Source organism: Hordeum vulgare, chromosome 2H (genome assembly GCF_904849725.1).
Source record: "Hordeum vulgare subsp. vulgare chromosome 2H, MorexV3_pseudomolecules_assembly, whole genome shotgun sequence".
NCBI lineage: Eukaryota > Viridiplantae > Streptophyta > Magnoliopsida > Poales > Poaceae > Hordeum > Hordeum vulgare.
In genome coordinates this window covers 54,560,250-54,581,095 of record NC_058519.1, presented here as the reverse complement: position 1 = coordinate 54,581,095, position 20,846 = coordinate 54,560,250, and the positions used below count along the sequence as shown (strand labels likewise).

At 43.6% G+C, this 20,846-nt stretch overlaps 2 protein-coding genes across 3 annotated transcripts; one reads left to right on the top strand and one right to left on the bottom strand.

Moving 5' to 3' along the window:
• Window positions 1–12,739: 12,739 nt before the first annotated feature.
• LOC123424875 (ubiquitin carboxyl-terminal hydrolase 24) lies at window positions 12,740–18,126 on the top strand. Its single transcript, XM_045108567.1, has 7 exons — window positions 12,740–13,128; window positions 13,651–14,913; window positions 14,994–15,181; window positions 15,648–15,889; window positions 16,592–16,734; window positions 17,088–17,264; window positions 17,684–18,126. The coding sequence occupies exons 1-7, from the start codon at window positions 13,111–13,113 to the stop codon at window positions 17,870–17,872; spliced, it is 2,220 nt and encodes a 739-aa protein (XP_044964502.1). The 5' UTR covers window positions 12,740–13,110; the 3' UTR covers window positions 17,873–18,126.
• Window positions 18,127–19,376: 1,250 nt separating this feature from the next.
• LOC123424877 (protein EARLY RESPONSIVE TO DEHYDRATION 15-like) lies at window positions 19,377–20,493 on the bottom strand. 2 transcript variants are annotated; one of them, XM_045108568.1, is made up of 3 exons: window positions 20,385–20,493; window positions 19,934–20,254; window positions 19,377–19,832 (listed from the first exon to the last, which is right to left on the bottom strand). In XM_045108568.1, exons 2-3 carry the CDS (start codon window positions 20,232–20,234, stop codon window positions 19,660–19,662), a joined length of 474 nt encoding a protein of 157 aa, XP_044964503.1. In that variant the 5' UTR covers window positions 20,235–20,254; window positions 20,385–20,493; the 3' UTR covers window positions 19,377–19,659. The 2 variants fall into 2 exon arrangements, with proteins under 2 accessions (XP_044964503.1, XP_044964504.1); XM_045108569.1 differs by having other exon boundaries at window positions 19,934–20,244; window positions 20,382–20,459.
• Between the last annotated feature and the right edge of the window lie 353 nt (window positions 20,494–20,846).

The following is a 20,846-nucleotide window of genomic DNA, read 5'->3' as shown; positions in this document are numbered from 1 at the left end:
CCAAAACTTGAAAACTTCACAACACAAAACTTAAACAGAAACTCGTGATAACATTAGCACAAGAAAACAAACTACCACTTCTTTTGGTACTGTAGCAAACTTGAATTCTATCTATATTGGTGTTGGGATACTGTATTTTCACTTTCCCATGGCTAGTACCCCCCGATACTAACCATAGTTTCATAAAAACAAGCAACCAACTCAACAAAAACAGAATCTGTCAAAAACAGACCAGTTTGTAGCAATTTGTATACTTCGTATACTTCTGGTACCTCAAAAAATCTGAAAAATTACGAAGGCCTGGGCAAAAGGCATGTCAACCAGCAGTAAAAAGAATCAACTCAAAATCTCTTTCTGGATAAAAATGAAAAATCATCTTGTGAGCGAAAAGTTTCTGCCTTTTTCCAGCAGGATCAAACAACCATTACCAAGACTTGTCATAAAGGTTTTGCTTGGCTCAAACACAAAAAGAAACACAAAAACACAATCACAACTGAATTATGAAAGTTTGGACGCAACAAAACAGAAATAAAAAAGATAAATTCATTGGGTTGCCTCCCAACAAGCGCTATTGTTTAACGCCCTTAGCTAAGCATTGATAATTCAATGATGCTCACACAAAAGACAAGAATTGAAGCACAATGAGAGCATCATAAAGGATGTGAAAATCACATCTAAGTCTAACATACTTCCTATGCATAGGCATTTTATAGGAAAACAAATTGTCAAGACAACCAATAGTTACCATATGCAAGGAAGAAGAAAGAGACAATATCAATCTCAACATAACGAGAGGTGATTTAGTGATATGAAAGTTTTTACCACCATATTTTCCTCTCTCATAATAATTACATGTGGGGTCATATTCGAATTCAACAATGTAACTATCATATAGGATATCCTTTTCATGATCCACATGCATGCAAAGTTGACGCTCTTAAAAAATAGTGGGATTTTCATCAACTAAAGTCATGACTTCTCCAAACCCACTTTCAATAATATTGCAAATATCATATTCATCATGAGGCTTAAACAAATTTTCAAGATCATAAGAAAAATCATCGCCCCACTCATGATCATTGCAACAAGTAGTGGACATAGCAAAACTAGCATCCCCAAGCTTAGGGTTTTGCATATTTTTAGCATGATTGTCACTAATAGAATTTATAGTGAAACCATTGCAATCATGCTTTTCATCCAAGGAGCCCTCATGAATCACTTCATAAATTTCTTCCTCACAATTTTCAGATTCACGCATCTCAAGCAAAACTCCATAAAGATAGTCAAGTGCACTCAACTCACTAGCAATAGGATCAACATAATTGGATCTCTTAAAGAGATTAGCAAGTGGATGAGGATCCATATCACTAGATTTTCAGCAAGTGAAGATGCAAGCATATTGAAGGCACATGGCACACAAGCGAACAAAAAGCAAGCGAGAGAAAATGGCGAACGAAAAAGGCAAACGAAAAAAGGCAAACGAAAAAGGAAAATTGGTGAAGTGGGGGAGAGGAAAACGAGAGGCAACTGGCAAACATAGTAAATGCAAGAGATGAGTTTGCCACACTTACTTGGATGAGTTCTTGACTTGATCCTTAGCGGCAACGGTGCCAGAAATTCTTCTGCTACGGCAACAAAAGTCCTTCCTTGGCGCTAGGAATTCTTCTTGTTACTTCTGTGGTTTGCGTCGGTTTTTCCCTTGAAGAGGAAAGGGTGATGCAGCACAGGAGCAGTAAGTATTTCCCTCAGTTTGAGAACCAAGGTATCGATCTAGAAGGAGGGCCTCGTCAAGTCCAGAGTACCTGCGCAAACACAAACAAGCTTGCACCCAACGCTTCAAAGGGGTTGTCAATCCCTTCAAGATTGTTTGCAAAGTGAGATCTGAAGGCGGAAAGTGCAACAAAGTAAAAAGTGTAAGGATGAAAATATGGTGTGGAGTAGACCCTGGGGGCCATAGTGTTCACTAGAGGCTTCTCTCATAATAGCAAATATCACGGTGGGTGAACAAATTATTGTCGAGCAATTGATAGAACCGCGCAAAGTCATGACGATATCTAAGGCAATGATCATACATATAGCATCACGTCCAAGACAAGTAGACCGATACTTTCTGCATCTACTACTATTACTCCACACATCGACCGCTATCCAGCATGCATCTAGTGTATTGAGTTCATGACGAACAGAGTAACACCTTAAGCAAGATGACATGATGTAGAGGGATAATCTCAAACCAATGATGAAAACCCCATCTTTTTACCCTTGATGGCAACAACATGATGCGTGCCTCGCTACCCCTTCTGTCACTGGGTGAGGTCACCCCACGATATGAACCCAAAACCAAGCACTTCTCCCATTGCAAGAATCATAGATCTAGTTGGCCAGACAAAACCCACAACTCGAAGAGAATTACAAGGATATGAAATCATGCATAAGAGAGATCAGAAGAAACTCAAATAAGCCTCATAGATAATCTGATCATAAATCCACAATTCATGGGATCTCGACAAACACACCGCAAAAGAAGATTACATCGGATAGATCTCCATGAAGATCATGGAGAACTTTGTATTGAAGATCCAAGAGAGAGAAGAAGCCATCTAGCTACTAGCTATGGACCCGTAGGTCTATGGTGAACTACTCACGCATCATCGGAGAGGTCATGGTGTTGATGAAGAAGCCCTCCGTATCCGAATCCCCCTCCGGCAGGGCACCAGGACGTGTCCCAGATGGGATCTTGCGGAGACAGAAGCTTGCGGCGGCGGAAAAGTACTTTCGATGATCTCCTGATTTTTTTAGGATTTTTAGGGAATTTATAGGCGCAACCCCTAGGTCAGGGGGAGCTCAGGGGGCCCACAAGCCTGTGGGCCGCGGCCTACCCCCTGGCCGCGGGGTGGGGGCTTGTGGGGCTCCTGAGGCTCCCCTGCCTTGGCTCTCAAGCTTCCCGATCTTCTTCCATTCCAGAAAAAATCTTTTCGGGGATTTTCTTCTGTTTGGACTTCATTTCAAAATCTCCTCTGAAAGGGGTCCAAAACATGGAAAAACAGGAACTGGCACTTGGCATTGAGTTAATAAGTTATTCCCAAAAAATATATAAAAGACATGCAAAACATCCAAAGTTTGACAAGATAATAGCATGAAACCATCAAAAATTATAGATACGTTGGAGACGTGTCAGGGTTTGATCCCTAGTATCCACTATGTTCTAAGATTGGTGTTGCTACTACTTTGCTATGCTTAATGCTTGTCACTAGGGCCCGAGTGCCATGATGTCAGATCTGAACCTATTATGTTTTCATCAATATATGTGTGTTCTTGATCCTATCTTGCAAGTTGTAGTCACCTACTATGTGTTATGACCCGGCAACCCCGGAGTGACAATAGCCGGAACCACTCCCGGAGATGACCATAGTATGAGGAGTTCATGTATTCACTATGTGCTAATGCTTTGTTCCGGTTCTCTATTAAAAGGAGACCTTAATATCCCTTAGTTTCCATTAGGACCTCGTTGCCACGGGAGGGATGGACAATAGATGTCATGCAAGTTCTTTTCCATAAGCACGATGACTAAATACGAAATACATGCCAACATTACATTGACGAACTGGAGCTAGTTACATATCACCCTGTGTTATAACTTTTACATGATGAATGTCATCCGGCATAATTATCCATCACCGATCCAATGCCTACGAGTCTTTTCCTACTGGTCCTTGCTAAGCTACTTTACCGCTACTGCTGTCACTACTATTGTTGTCACTGCTGCTGCTGTCACTACTGCTACCGTTACTATCACACTACTTTGCTACTGAAACTTTGTTGCAGATACTAAGTCTTTCAGGTGTGGTTGAATTGACAACTCAACTGCTAATATCGAGAGAATATTCTTTGGCTTCCCCTTGTGTCGAATCAATAAATTTGGGTTGAATACTCTACCCTCGAAAACTGTTGCGATCCCCTATACTTGTGGGTTATCAAGACTTTTTTCTGGCGCTGTTGCCGGGTAGGCATAGCTCTATTCTCTGAGTCACTTGGGATTTACATCTGTTGATCACTATGAGGAATCCGAGAGATCCAAAAACTAAAGTCTTGCCCTCGACTACGAGGACAAGTAAGGAACTACCATCTAGCTCTACACTTGATTCATCTTGAGTTATGCGTAAATTTGCGACACCACCACCTATTGGTAATTCTGATATGTCGCATGTGCTTGATGATGCTACTTCTGCTATCCATGATGCTTATGATGATGCTTTGCTTGATAACGATTTGCCACTAGGTGCATTTCTTGATGCACAAATTGCTAGAGTTACTGCTAAATGTGATGATACTTCTGAAACTGAAGAAATTATTGAAGTAGAACCTGTTGTTAGACCTGTTAGACCTAGCTCTCCTAGATATGAATTGCCTGATATACCTAAGGGTTATGTTATGGAGGGAGAGGTATCTGAAGACTTTCTTGCTTGTAAGGATATCTATGATCTTGAGAACTTATTGCGCAAGTGGAAAGAAAAATCTCTGAATGCTAGAATGAAATACGATCCTAAGTTTGCTACTTCGCCTATCTTTGCTACTGATAAGGATTATGAATTCTCTGTCGATCCTCAGTTAATCACTTTGGTCGAATCTGATCCTTTTCATGGTTATGAGTCTGAAACGGTTGTAGCACATCTTACCAAACTGCACGATATAGCCACCCTATTCACGAATGAGGAAAAGATTCGCCATTACTATATCCTTAAGTTGTTTCCTTTCTCACTAAAGGGTGATGCTAAGACTTGGTTCACTTCTCTTGCTCCTCGTTGTGTGCGTACTCCCCAGGATATGATTTACTACTTCCCTGAGAAATATTTTCCTGCCCATAACAAACAAGCTGCCTTGCAGGATATATATAACTTTGTGCAAGTTGAAGAAGAGAGACTCCCACAAGCTTGGGGGAGGCTTGTGCAGCTACTTAATGTTTTGCCTGATCACCCTCTTGAGAAAAATGAAATACTTGATATCTTTTATAATGGACTAACCAATGCTTCTAAGGACCACCTAGATAGTTGTGCTCGTTGTGTTTTCATGGAACGAACTGTGGAACAAGCTGAAATTCTATTGAATAATATCTTGAGCAATGATAATGCTTGGACTATTCCCGAACCACCTCCGAAGCCAACTCCGAAGAAAAGAGGTATTCTATTCCCCAGTCCTGAAGATATGCAAGAAGCCAAGAAATCTATGCAAGAGAAAGGGATTAAGTCTGAAGATGTTAAGAATTTACCACCTATCGAAGAAATACATTGTCTTGATAACCCGACACATGTAGTAGAGGTAAATTCTCTTCGTAGATTCAATGAGAGTGATATTCCTTATGATAAACCTGCTAGCTTATGCTTAGATGAATTTGATAACTTTTTTGCAAAACAACAAAGTTTCAATGATTATGTTAGCAGACAATTGAGACAAAATGTTCGTATGATTGATCATATAAGTGCTTGTGTGGATAGCAATGTCAATGATCTTAAGCTTTTGAGTAAACATGTGTCTATGGTCACCACTCAAGTAGAACAAGTACTTAAGGCTCAAAATGACTTGTTCAATGAGTTGAATGACAAGTTTGTTAGAGTTGTCACTAGAGGTGGTAGAATGACTCAGGAACCTTTGTATCCTGAGGGCCATCCTAAGAGAATTGAACAAGATTCTCAAGGAGTTAGCACTGATGCACCTAGTCATCCTGGTATTAGGAAGAAAAAGAAAGATGATAGGAACTTGCATGCTAGCAAACCTGTTGCTGTTACACCCGAGAATCCAAACGATGTCTCTGTTTCTGATGCCGAAACACAATCTGGTGATGAATATGAGCCTAGTGATAATATTGATAGTGGTGTTCATGTTGATGCTCAACCTCGCAATGATAAGGATGTGGAGATTGAACCTGTTGATCTTGATAACCCACAACCTAAGAAAAGGGGATGCAATAAGAACGACTTTATTGTTAGGAAGCATGGTAAAGAAAGAGAACCATGGGTTCAGAAACCCATGCCCTTTCATCCCAAACCATCCAAGAAAAAGGATGATGAGGATTTTGAGCACTTTGTTGAAATGATTAGACCTGTCTTTTTGCAAATGTGTTTGACAGATATACTCAAAATGTCTCCTTATGCTAAGTACATGAAAGATATTGTGACTAATAAAGGGAGGATACCTGAGGTTGAGATTTCCACCATGCTCGCTAATTACACCTTCAAGGGTGGAACTCCTAAGAAACTAGGTGATCCCGGAGTGCCCACTATACCTTGCTCCATTAAAGGAAATTATGTTAGAACTGCTTTATGCGATCTTGGAGCCGGTGTTAGTGTTACGCCTCTCTCTTTATATCGTAGAAGTGAATTGGATAAGTTGACGCCTACTGAAATGTCTTTGCAAATGGCCGACAAATCAACTGCTTTTCCTATCGGCATTTGCGAGGATGTGCGTGTTGTAGTTGCTAACGTTACTATCTTAACGGACTTTATCATTCTGGATATTCCCAAGGATGATGCCATGGCGGTCGTCCTTGGAAGACCCTTTTTAAACACTCCAGGGGTTGTTATTTATTTCAACAAAGGCAATGTCACTTTCCATGTTAATGGTAATGAGCATATGGTGCACTTTTCGAAGAAACAATATCGAGTTCATTGTATCAATGCTATTCAAAAATCTTCATCAATTCTTATTGGAAGCTTTGAATGCCCTATACCTACTGTCAAGATGAAATATGATTTACTTGTTGGGGATATGCACATCCCCGTTGAGGTAAAATGGAGATATTACATAACCAGAGGAGAGGCAGAGGAGTATGAGAGGGAGGCGAAGGCTGCTCGCCTCCGTGAGGCAGCTATTCAGGCGGTAGCTTCCGCGTTCCCGTACAACCCCCATTATGATTTTGGATATCGCCCGGACCAGCCATGGGAGTAGACCAACTTAGGCCAAAAGCCTAAGCTTGGGGGAGTACGTGTTTCTCATCGACTTTATATTCATGCTCACACTTTCACTTTGATAGTCGATGTTCACACCTTGCCATTGTATCATCCATGCTAGTTTATTTCTTTTTCTTGCTTTCTTCTTGTGTGTTTGTTTAAATTTGAGAAAAACACAAAAAAAAGTTTTAAGTTTACTTTCCAGCTTGCTTAGTGGTTTTTAAAAGGAAAACCCAAAAAGATTTCCCGTTCTTCTTTTGCTTGTTGGGAGCTTTCCCGTGTAAATAGTTTTCTTTGTCTTTGGGTCAAGGTAGAAGACCGTGGCTAAAATGTTTAGTGGCTCTCATATGCTTTATTGTTTATCCGTTAAAGAGCCATATTACTTTGTCTTCTCCTCTGAGTTTGCTTGCAGATTCCAGCTTAGTCCAATGCACGAACACTCTCATTATTATTCACATCATTCAGTCGTGCAAGTGAAAGGCAATAATGACGATATATGATGAAGTGACTGAGCCTGTAGAAGCTGGTATGAACCCGGCCTATTTTGTTTTTGTAAATATGACTAGCTCTTCGTTCCTAATTCAGCATTGTTATGAGAGAAACATGTTTGCAATGACGACTTAGAGATCATAGTTTCTGATGCCATGCTTAATTAGCTAGGAGCTTATAATGGTTTGTCTTGGATGCCAACATGAATTTCAAGATGATTATGATGTAGTATGATAGGATGGTATCCTCCTTTGAATGATTCAAGTGGCTTGACTTGGCACATGTTCACGCATGTAGTTGAAACAAAATCAACATAGCCTTTATGATATTCATGTTTATGGTGATTTATATCCTACTCATGCTTGCACTCAATGTTGGTTAATTTCAATGCATATTGATGACTGTTGTCACTCTCTAGTTGGTCGCCTCCCAGTCTTTTGCTAGCCTTCACTTGTATTAAGCGGGAATACTGCTTGTGCATCCATTTCCATAAACCCAAAGTTGTTCCATATGAGTCCACCATACCTACCTATATGCGGTGTCTACCTGCCATTCCAAGTAAATTTGCATGTGCCACTCTCTAAATCTTCAAGAAATAATCTGTTTTGTATGCCCAAACCGCTCATGTGGTGACAAGTGGCGATTAGTATCTTCCATGCTAGGCGTGTTATCCTTGATATGTGTTTATTCACTATCACTCACGAGAAAGGGGCCGGTAATCGGAATGCCCAGTTCAATGCTCAAATCGAAAATAATTGCAAACAAAACTCCCCCTGGATTGTTGTTGGTATGGACGGCACCCGAGGATTCAGCTAGTCGTGGAATGTGATTGATTGGTGGTGGGGGAGTCAAGACTTTACTTTTTGTTTGGGAACCACCTATAATTTGTGTAGCATGGAAGACGGTGAAAACTCTTTGTCATCGCGTTGACAATGAAAGCATACCACCCAAAATTATTTGTCTCTGTTTTAAGAGCTTGAGCTCTGGCACCTCTGCAAATCAATGCTTCCCTCTGCGAAGGGCCTATCTATTTACATTTCTGTTGAGTCATCCTCTTCTTTTTAAAGACACCAGTTAGAGAGCACCTCCGTCATTTTTATGCTTTGCTACTAATTGACATTGAGCATGACTATGACTGGATCTTCTTTGCCATGAATTACAATGTTCACTCAACCCTTGGTCTTTTAAGGTGCTCTGCATTTATGTTTTGCGGTCTCAGAAAGGGCTAGCGAGATACCATATGTTCATATTGTTTTCATGTTTGTTTTGATTGAAGTGTTGACATTTGAAACTTATCATTATTGCTCGCTAGTTGATTATGCCATTGATATGAGTACACCATGAGACCTAGATGTTATTTCTTATGTGGTTAGCTTATGATCTTGTTGAAAATCTGAATATGAGTTAGACATAATTACAACAACAAGATCAAACAGAGTTCGTAAAAGTTTTTCTTTTGTCTCTTTCAGTTTGTCAACTGAATTGCTTGAGGACAAGCAAGGCTTTAAGCTTGGGGGAGTTGATACGTCTCTATCGTATCTACTTTTCCAAACTCTTTTGCCCTTGTTTTGGACTCTAATTTGCATGATTTGAATGGAACTAACCCGTACTAACGCTGTTTTCAGCAGAATTGCCATGGTGTTGTTTTTGCGTAGAAATAAAAGTTCTCAGAATGACCTGGAAATTTACAAGGATTTTTTGTGGAATATATAAAAAATACTGGCGCAAGAATCACCTGGAGACGCGGAGCCAGGAGCCCACAAGCCCAGGAGGCGCGGGCCCCCCTGGTCGCGCCTGGCAGGCTTGTGAGGCCCTGGTGGCTCCGCAACCTCCAACTCCAGCTCTATATATTCTCTATCGCCTAGAAAAATTTAGGAGAGAAGAGTTCATCACGTTTTATGATACGGAGCCGCCGCCACCACCTGTTTTTCCTCTCGAGGCCAGATCTGGAGCCCGTTCTGGGATCCGGAGAGGGGAAATCGACGTCGTCGTCATCACCAACCATCCTTCATCGCCAATTCCATGATGCTCTTCACCGTTCGTGAGTAATCTCATCGTAGGCTTGCTGGACGGTGATGGTTGGATGATATCTATCATGTAACCGAGTTAGTTTTGATGGGGTTTGATCCCTAGTATCCACTATGTTCTAAGATTGATGTTGCTACTACTTTGCTATGCTTAATGCTTGTCACTAGGACCTGAGTGCCATGATTTCAGATCTGAACCTATTATGTTTTCATGAATATATGTGTGTTCTTGACCTATCTTGCAAGTTGTAGTCACCTACTATGTGTTATGACCCGGCAACCCCGGAGTGACAATAGCTGGAACCACTCCCAGAGATGACCATAGTATGAGGAGTTCATGTATTCACTATGTGCTAATGCTTTGTTCCGGTTCTCTATTAAAAGGAGACCTTAATATCCCTTAGTTTCCATTAGGACCCCGCTGCCAGGGAAGGGATGGACAATAGATGTCATGCAAGTTCTTTTCCATAAGCATGTATGACTAAATACGGAATACATGCCTACATTATATTGACGAACTGGAGCTAGTTACATATCACCCTGTGTTATAACTTTTACATGATGAATGTCATCCGGCATAATTATCCATCACCGATCCAATGCTTACGAGTCTTTTCCTACTGGTCCTTGCTAAGCTACTTTACCGCTACTGTTGTCACTACTATTGCTGTCACTACTGCTACCGTTACTATCACACTACTTTGCTACTGAAACTTTGCTGCAGATACTAAGTCTTTTTGGTGTGGTTGAATTGACAACTCAACTGCTAATACTCGAGGATATTCTTTGGCTTCCCCTTATGTCGAATCAATAAATTTGGGTTGAATACTCTACCCTTGAAAACTGTTGCGATCCCCTATACTTGTGGGTTATCAGTGGGTGGGCTGAAAAAAGCAACCTCCTCCTGTTGCTCCAAGATCAATCTAGCATGGAGATCATGAGAGTTGACTCATGTCACTCCTAGATCTGGCTTGATGCCAAACCCAGAAGATCAACTCTCCGCCCTAGTCCACGACATACTTTATGTTACCAAATCTAACGACCTGACCTGGAGCAAAAGTCTTGACTTGGCCGAGGTGGTGAGTTGAGTCGACGGCACCAAAAACGAACGTTTACCCCGACACAGAGATCATAGGAACATATCTGAACTCCCATCGAGTTGTGACGTTCACCTAACACGACCTGCATGGGCCACCGCTATCACAGTTAAATATGGCAGAACCCTCGTTAGGGTACCTAGCTAGGCGACTTGGCCCAATGGTAATAGGGGCAATGTTTTACCCGGGTTTGAGCTCTCGCATGGGAGATAATACCCTATGTCTTGCTTCTGTATATCGTGTTGGTGTGTGTAAGAGTACACTCAAAGTACCAAGGGGTTGTATGTTGTCCTATCGACGAGCCCATACCTTAGCTTATATAACATACCGGGGGTCCTAGGGTTACAGAATTAGGTCGGCTACATCGGTGGAGGTAGAGTCCTCCGTGATACCGGATTGCACTCCAAGTCTTTCAAAATTTTCATGTAATTCATCATGGGCCACCCAATCCGGCCCAGAACAGAACCAACATATGGTCGTCAACACGTCCACGAGGCCGGAGACCAATATGGTGAGAGACCCCTTGGCTTGGACGCCGTTAGTCATTTTTCCATTATCTTGTTGTGACCATGATTGTTGTACGTGCATCAGCCTCTTCCTCTCTCTCTCTTTCTCTCTCTGTGTGTACTCTTCATCTTGTATTCAAGTGATATCTCTTATTATCAAGCTATATCTTCGGTTACTTCCATGCACTACAATGCACTCCCATGGTATGTGTCATATTACTGATGTTACCACAATACGAAATGACACATGCATGTGCATTCCAAAATAAAATTTCAAATAATGCATGCAAACATGAAGAACAAAAAAAACTTTTATGTTATACTCAATGGTGATCTCATCAATCAACAATGGGGGGGGGGGCGTTGGAATGTGCATCTCTTGGATACCCCCTATTTGGGATTTTTGATGATTTATGACATAACCATTGAGAGGATTAATATCTATATCGAGTTAATCGTGTACATAGTCCTTGACTTTAAGGGGAACATCGTTGGTGACCCCTCCTATAAGTTTTCAAGTTACTGCCCACAACAAGCTTCCGGAATGTACTTTACAAGTTTTGATGAATCCAAGATTCATATCGAGTGTGGGATAAGCATATTATGAAGAGGAGCACATACAAAGGTAATTTGGTATAAAATTTCATGAAAGATCGTAAGCTCAAAGTCCTAAAAATTCCACTTTAGGGCTTAGGATCTTTCCTTCCCATGCTACCGAGCACTCAGGGTTAGTGTCTTCATACGATTCAAACCAAGTTTCTTATATCACCAGAAATGTTGTGCCTTTTTTATTATTCTGGTGCTACCAAGCTTATCAATTTGAGACATTTCTCTATGTTGTGTTATCCCGTGCAAAACATTTAGTAGCCCTCCTCAATTTTCTTCTTTATATAGTCATTGTATATATCCTATTACCAGTTACCACCGCAATTTCCTGTCTGGTACTTCCGAGTTGTGACAGAAGCCTTTTATGTGCATTCCCATTAAAAAGTTTATCTATCTAATACGATGCTTCTAAGCAATTGGATTTATGGGATGAAGAATAACTACATCAGCTAAAGCTAAAATATGTAGTCTAACCCTTTTAAAAGAAACCAACAGTATGTGTGTTGTTCATTTAGGGAGTAAAAACACACTACTAAGGTTTAGATAAATTAATAGCATAACATAGGCAGCATAACCGCCATCTAAAACACTCGTAAACAAACTTTAAAGGAGTCCGAGTATTTCTCTCACAGATTCATAATAATAAACTATTATAAATAAAATATGTTAGCACAGATGGATATTCATTTTAGCACTCTTCCTCTTGTTATATACTCAACGCGAGACCAAAACCACAAACTAAGTTCATTTCCATAACGCAGTTACATACTTCACGCACTTTTTTCGCCTTGTTAAAACAGAAACCCCAAATCAAATGCCAATATATATGGTGACAATGTGGTATTGAATATTACTTTTTTTTGAGCGGATTAGTATGTACCGAGGGCCCTTTGTATATTAATATAAAATGATTTGTTTTGAGAATTTTGATGACGAAAATAGCAGAAATGAATTTTTTGCATTCAGAAAAATGATGGCACGGCATCGCAGGGCGCAGGCACCCAATGAAACCGCGCGGCGCTGCGGAACGAGGCCATAAAACCCCAGCGGCACGGCCCACCACGGGGTCGCCGCCCACATAGGCAACAACAGCCAGCCCTCCCCCACACGCCCCCTTCCTTCCCAACCCCCCTCTCTCTCCCCACGCCTAAACCACACCGAATCCAAACCCTACGCCCTCGCCTCCGCCGCCGACCTCGCCCTCGCCCCCCGCCCACCGATCGCCCGCTCCCTCCCCGCCCGCGCCGCCGCGCCGCGCCGTTCCTGTGGCCGGCAGGGCAGCGCGGCCGCCGGCATCTAGGCGCCACCACCCCCGCGGCCGGCCGCCCCCTTTGATGTCTCCCGCCCGCCGCCTCGGCTCCCTCTGCTCCCAGGCGGGTCCCCGCGCGGTCAGCTCCACCCCCACATCCGCCCAGTGCACGGCATCCACACCGCAGCGGAGATGAGCGGCGCCGACAAGGTATATACATCCCATACATGCGTCCATCCATCCGCTCGCCCCGGGCGTTCGTGCGCATTCGCATTGATTAATCGCGCGATTTAATTGGTCCTCGATGCTGCCGCCGTGCCCTGGCGCGGCATTAAATACGGCGGGGACGGTTTCTGGTTGGGTGGCCTGAGCGAATTGATGCGGCTTTGCCGTTTTGGAGCACTGGCTAGCCTTGCTGATGTGATGCTACCGTGCGTGTGAAGCATGCTTGCGGCACTAGATGCCGTAGCACTGATGATGTGGGCTTATTTGGTGGTTACGTAGATGATCAGTGCTTAAAAGTGTATGATCAGATGGGATCCAGAGTTGAGTTTCCTTAGACCAGACAGCCGCGTGAAAGTCGTATAGAAGAGGTTACTGGTACAGTTTTTCTAGCAATGTTAACACTGATATCTTGCTACAGTGCTTGTTTGGATGTAAAGCAGGCTGCTTTAGTGCTCAAAGTTTTTCAGGTAGTCATTTGTTCTCATCATAGTTTCTTCTGTAATGCAGGTCGTGTTGTTTGGGTCCTTCACGGAGGATGAGACAAAGTTGTTCCAGGGGCAGCCTGCTAAAAGTGAGGAGAAATCATGGGAACTACCTGAGATCCAGTTTGGGTCACTGAATTTTTCTGTGCTAAGTTTAGAGAAAGTGTCGAATGCCATCACTGAAGGCTGTGCCCATTCTCCAAAACCAACTTATGGCCATACAAAGGATCTCGCTGGCAGTGATCAGAAGGAAACTGTAACATCTAGCTTACCAAATGGTGGACCAGTGCTGTTCAATGGATTTCCTGCCGACGTTTCTCCTACTAATGGTATTCTCAAGAATGTGAAGTCTGAAGCTTCGGTTCCTTCAGCTGGGCTGGCCAGCAATTTAAAGGAGACCAAAGCAACGGTTCCTTCAGCTGGCCCTGTGAGCAATGTAAAGAAGAATGAAACTCCAGTTCCTTCAGCTCATCCTGTCAACGATGTAAAGAAGAATGAAGCTAGGCCGATCAACAATGTAAAGAAGGAATGTACGGCCCCTTCAGCTGGGCCTGTCAACAATGTGAAGAAGGCTGAAGCCACCGCTCCTTCAGCTGGGCCTGTCAACAATGTGAAGAAGGCTGAAGCCACCGCTCCTTCAGCTGGGCCTGTCAACAATGTGAAGAAGGCTGAAGCTACCGCTCCTTCAGCTGGGCCTGCCAACAATGTGAAGAAGGCTGAAGCCACCGCTCCTTCAGCTGGGCCTGCCAACAATGTGAAGAAGGCTGAAGCTATGGTTCCTTCAGTTAAGCCTGCCAACAATGTGAAGAAGCCTGAAGCTAAGGTTCCTTCACCTGGGCCTGTCAACAATGTGAAGAAGGCTGAAGCTATGGTTCCTTCACCCGGGCCTGTGAACAAGGTTGAAGCTGCGGCTCCTTCACCCGGGCCTGCCAACGATGTAAAGAAGACTGAATCTGTGGTTCCTTCAGTTGCGCCTATCAAGAGCATTAGCAGTTCAACGCCAATTGCTGGGTCAGGGCCGCACCATGTTGGTCTCAGATGTACAGAAAGCAGCGGTTCAGCTATGTTAGTAACTGAGAATGGAAGTGCAGGTGCTGATGCACCTATTATTGCAGCTCCAGCAGATGAGTCTGTCACAAGTTCAAATGAGGAGAATAAGCCTTTGCTTCCTCACGGTTTGAAGAATACTGGAAATATATGCTTCCTAAATGCAACTTTGCAGGCTTTCCTTTCATGCTTTCCTTTTGTTCAGCTTGTACAAGACCTGAAGAACCGGAATATACCCAAGGTACTACTACCTAAATGAATCAGTTTCATGTCCTCTCTGCTGATTTCATTGGCTTTTGTTCTGACTACTGCTAATTTTAGGCTGGCTACCCTACTCTGAGCGCGTTCATTGAGCTCGTCTCTCAGTTTGATGTACTTGATGAGTCCACTATGAAGAAAGACGAGAGGTTTGCTTTAGTCGCTGCAAAAGTAATCAATCCTACCATGTTTGATCAAGTTCTGAGAAATTTTACTCCAGATGTACCGGCTGGAACATCTGCTCGGCCAAGGTAAGTTGACACTGTTCTTGGTTATTAATTGTGAAATTAATGAAATGTGACGCTAATTGATTGGCTGTCATAGGTACTACTAGAAAATAACATACTTTTTTTCCTGTTTGTGCATATTTTTAGCATCTTTTTGTATAGCAAGACACTGATCCCATCAGTATCATCATGTATCCTGTTTGTCCTTTCTTAGAAACCAAATTTGGCATTGAAACTATAATAATGCTTATGAGCATGATGACTTGCACTTAGAATCAGAAGCTTCCCAGTAACATCTTATTCTTGAAACTTGCGGAAAATGAAACTGAGATAGATACCATCTTAGCTTGAAATTTGTTCAAACATTGAATGCATGGACATTATGCATGTCGCTTTGATTTTGTGTTACTGTAAATATCATGTGTTAAAATTTGATTTTCCTAGTAACAGGGCTTCGTAATTCAGTTTATGATGCTTTGCATTTCTACAGACAAGAAGATGCCCAAGAGTTTCTAAGTTTTGCCATGGATAGAATGCATGATGAACTGTTGAGGCTTAATGGCAATGGTTTAAATTCAAAGGAAGGTATGGTTGTTTCTTCTGATGATGACGATGCCTGGGAGACTGTAGGTAGGAAGAACAAATCTGCAATCATGAGAACGCAGAGTTTTGTCCCCTCCGATCTAAGTGCTATTTTTGGAGGCAAGCTGCAAAGTGTAGTGAAAGCTGCAGGTAACTATTTCTTATGCTGAGAAATTTCAGTTCTTTCCTCTTAACTCGGATTTATCAACTAGATGCCCTTTTGGGAAGGTTTTGTCGTCCTGATTCTAGCTATATTTGTGCTTATCTAAAGTTTTCCCTGGAAATACTACTACCTTAGCTTATAATAGAAATGATGTTTCTTAAGCATGCAGAAGCGCTGTCAAGGAAAAGACATATTTGCTTATCCTTGAACTTTAAATAAAGGAAAATGACAAGTGCCACACGTGTGGCATGAAGCACTCCAGCCCTGGCATGTTTTGCAACTAAATTTGCCATCCGAAAAGAAAAAACAAACCCAAAGAAAAATTGAAACTTGCCATCCGAAAATGAAGTTGCCATGCTTTACAACTAAAGTTGCCATCCTCGCGTCACTAAACTTGCCATCCTCGCGTCACTAAACTTGCCATAAAAAACGTTCGGAGTAGCTATGTTTTCGTGTCACACGGGCAGCATTTATCAGGGTCCTAAATATAAACACGTCAACTGTTCATTTGTGCTGAGAAGTTTCTTGTCATTGTTGTCAGAAATCTTGCATTAGATTCGTGTCGGTTATCTGAAGCAAATTCTCACTGTAAATTGAAATCATTAGCGTTGTTTGGCAAAAATTTAGGTAGTTTCAGTTATGCAGTTTCTTTGCCCTCATGTTGTGTCTTCTTTTTGGATCTATTATAGGTAACAAAGCGTCAGCAACCGTTCAGCCTTTCCTGCTGCTCCATCTTGATATATTTCCAGATGCTGTTCAAACGCTTGATGATGCACTTCATCTGTTTTCCACCCCCGAATCTTTGGAAGGATACAGAACAACTGCTGGAAAGGTTCTTACTGAAATCTGAGCTCAGTAGTTTTAACTCCTGAATTTTACAATTACTTAGCTCGTCAGAGAATTTGCTTACATTATTTCAGAGTTATATTACATATAAGGGACACATGCATTCTGCATTAGCGCCATTCATCTCCGATGCATTATAGACTACCTGATTAGTTGGTTGGTTGTCTTCTTTGATTTAAATCTTAGTGTTCTGTTGATACCGCTATAAGCTAAAACTAGGTTGTTGAACTATACCTCTGTACTATATACACCTCCTCAGTATAACAGTATGGTTAACTTCAGAATTATTTTCCTTTTGAAATCAGCTATAGTATTGACTGATGATACATGATTTTGCAGGCCGGAGTGGTGACAGCTAGGAAATCATTCAAGATACACGAACTTTCGAAGATAATGATACTGCATTTGAAGAGATTCAGTTATGGAAATCGTGGGTGTACTAAACTGTACAAGCCACTCCACTTCCCTCTTGAACTCGTCCTTAATCGGGACCTGCTGAGCTCACCATCATCAGAGGTGATAATTTCCTTGATACTCTATTTTATTATTGCCAATATAGTTGGGTGTATCTACTATTTGGTCAATTATACTTTTGTCTTCTCTTCTTTATCCTTGATCCTGTTGCTTGTGGGACTAGACTTCTTTATACTCCCTCCCTTCACAAATATAAGATGTTTTGGATATTTCAATATGAACTACTGTACATACGGACTGAACTGATTGATCACACACACTAAAACGTGTCTATATACATCCATTCAGAAAAAAAAGTTAGAACATCTTATATACATCTATCCAGAAAAAGGTCAGAACATCTTATATTTGTGAAAGGAGGGAGTAAGTTTGTACGACCTTTTGTAAAGTCAGATGTAACAGCTATTTATTGGATACACTTTGATCACTTGATCTAACATTTTGCCTTTGGTGGAGTGCAGGGTAGAAGATACGAGCTCGTTGCAACCATCACTCATCATGGGAGTGGCCCGGCCAGGGGCCATTACACCGCTGATGCCAAGCGTGACGGTGGGCAGTGGCTTCGGTTCGATGATGGACATGTCATGCCCATCCATGTGAACAAGGTCTTGCACAACCCAGCATATATCCTGTTCTACAAGCAAGTGTAAGTCTGGGGTTGCCATGTGGTTGATCATCTTATTGCTGGACCAGTCAAGTCATACTGTCTAACTATCGTTGTGTTAATGGTAGCTCGCAGAGTCGAGTGTGTCAAGTACCCTGGTTGGTTGCGTGACTCTATTTATATATATATGCCTGGTAATGTAGTGATGAGGGGGGTGGGCTTTCCCGCTCAGCCCATTTTTGAGGTCCTGTAAAATGCACCTGCTCATCTTGGTAACCATGAGGTTGCTATTCATCCCGACATCCTGTGTGCTGGTGTTATGTTATGGCGATGTGATGTGATGTGCACAATTCTCTACATTTTAGGCGACCTAATTGAAAGTTTCCAGTCTTCGGTTTGGCGCACTCATGATTGGATGACCGACCATGTGCCATGTCTTCTGGAATCTTTGGTCAATTTCGCAAGCTTGAAATCATTTCCTTTCCAAGGTTTTGAACCCAGGTCATGACTTCAAGTCGAGCATCTAGCATGATTTGTTTTGTTGGCAAATGCTCGCCTTTCTATCAAAAAAGAAAAAATGTCTGCCTCCCGCGATGCCCAAAATCATATGTTTCTTATCTATATCTCCTGATTGGTATTTTTCAGCCAATAATGCTTGACCTAAAAAGAAATACATACATTTTACTTAACTTTCCAAACTATAATTCTCTTCCCTCCCTGAACTCAACTTGGGTGGGCCCCTTAATCCCCACATCAGCTTCTTTGTAAGTAATATAAGTAATGTTTTGTATATGTGAAGTCAAGTGTTTTATGGAATATGCGGCAAGTATAGAGGACTTTGAACGACGACCTACTGAATTCGTCTTCTCCATACGTGTAGTCCACTACCCATTCAAACTAGTATCCACTTGCGCTGTCCATAATTCTGTTCTTGGCTTCGTGGATTGACTTTGGTTCCTTCCGCTTCAGAAACCACGCATGTGCATCTCTTGCTGCATCCTAACAAATTGCCGAGCTAATTTTGGTGTCAGATGATCCAGCCACATGCCTGTATTTTCAAGCTGCCATGCTTGTGATGCAACCTTTCAATTGCAGAAAAGATTGTTGTTAAACCCCTGGTGCCTGCAGAGATCGATCTAAAATCAGCTTCTTGTCTGCCCCTACCACCTGTTGTACACAGGTATCTTGCTCAATAAAGTTGATCTCCACAAATGGCATGCCCTCTCCCTTATGAACAAAAACACAGTGGTATCTGCTGGATACCTCCCAGTTTAAGCTCTTGACGATCAAATCAGACAAAGGGATCTCTCTCAGGCAACTTTTTGGTCGATCTATATCTCTCGGACACCGCCTTGATCTATAACTTCCATTAGAAGGTCTCCATGGCAAAATCAGCCAAAGTGCCTTCTCGGTCAATCGCTTCCATTTCAACCTCTTGATGGCAAGATCAGACGTTTCCACCACCATCAACTATTCAACACCATCACAAACAGTGAAGAATCATGCACAAAATCAGAACCAAAGACAGTGGAAGGCAAAGAGAGAAGCACTTGAGAAAAGGTCTAGCGTTGGACCTGATTACCATCTCATCATAGATTACATTTTTTTGTTTTCTTGCTTTTGTTCTTGACGCGTTTCTGAACACAGGAGGAGAGGGGCTACAAGGGAAGGGAAGGGGGGAGCACTAGCTAGCAAGCAGGGGCCTGCACTTTGTTTTCCCCTTCATTTTTCAGCTGTATACACAGAAGCAGGGAGAGACTAAGACTGACTGACTGAACCCAACTGAAGGTTACACTACACAGCGGCAGCAGCAGCAGCAGCGCCCGTTTAGCTCTAGCGAGGCTGGTGGATGGCGCGGCGGGCGCCGCCGCCGGCCCTGGGGCCGCCGACGTGCTGCGCCGGCTTCTCGGCGTGCCTCACCGGCGCCCAGGCTGGCGCGGGGCCGCCGCCCCTCGGCGAGCTCACGCTCAGCGTCTTGAGCACCGCGTCCATGTCGCCGCCGAACCCTGCAAATTCAGAGCGATCCCAGTTAGCTCCCCCCCTGCTGCTACTGCTATACTTCTCTGGCGAGGAGAAGGAGACGGTGAGGGGGTGTCCTGAACCGCACCTGCTGGCTTGTAATTGTAGTGGTGGAAGTCGGGCTGGGGCTGGGGCGAGGGCGGGGAGTAGAAGAGGTCGTCGGCGTCGAGCAGGTCGACGGAGTCGTCGGGGAGGAGGGCGGCGACGTCGTCGACGTCGTCGGCGAGGTCCTCGTAGAGCTGGTGCTGGCGGAACCAGTGGTCGCGGAACCACGCGGTGGTCTTGACGAGCTCCCACCACTCCGGCGAGTAGTCCTCCACCTTCTTGAACGCCGCCGGGATGAACATGGGCGCGTCCGGGTTCAGCGCCGACATCGCCATCGTGCTCATCCTCCTCCTCCTAAACCTCCCTGATCACCGTCGTACAAAAGCAAAACCAATCAGCTCCGGCCACCCAATCCCAACCGCTTCCCGGATCCACTACAACCACGTCAAGGCCGCCGCGGATCCGCGCAGCCAGTTCTGGGCGTTCTCGCTCACCTTGTGCGCTGCTGCTCGTCGGTCGTCGGGGCGGGCGCGTCCGAATATCTCGTGATGATTATCTGGGCGGGGAGGGGAGGGTGGGGTGTGTTTTCTTCCGGGTGCCCGTGCCGGGTGGGGGGAGGGGGGTGTTTATAGGGGGGGGGGGGGGGGGACGTGTGCGGTGGGTTGGGGTGGGGGCGGCTTCGGGGTGGGTGGGTGGGGTGGGGTGGGGGTGGACGGCGACGGGTCGGTCCGGTTTCTTCCGTGACGCGGTGGGGTGCGGCCAATGGGGAGGAGACCACTGGTGCCGTGGTGTACGCTGTGTTTCCCCGTGCGCGGCGCGGGCTGGATTTTCTGTGGGCGCCGCGGCCGGTGGAGCGCTCATGGGTTTCGCTGGAACGGCCGGAAGCTTCTGGCTTCGTGCGGACGGTTGTTTACTTGTTTGGTTGGTTCTGCGCCGAGTCAAACGCGCTCGAGCCG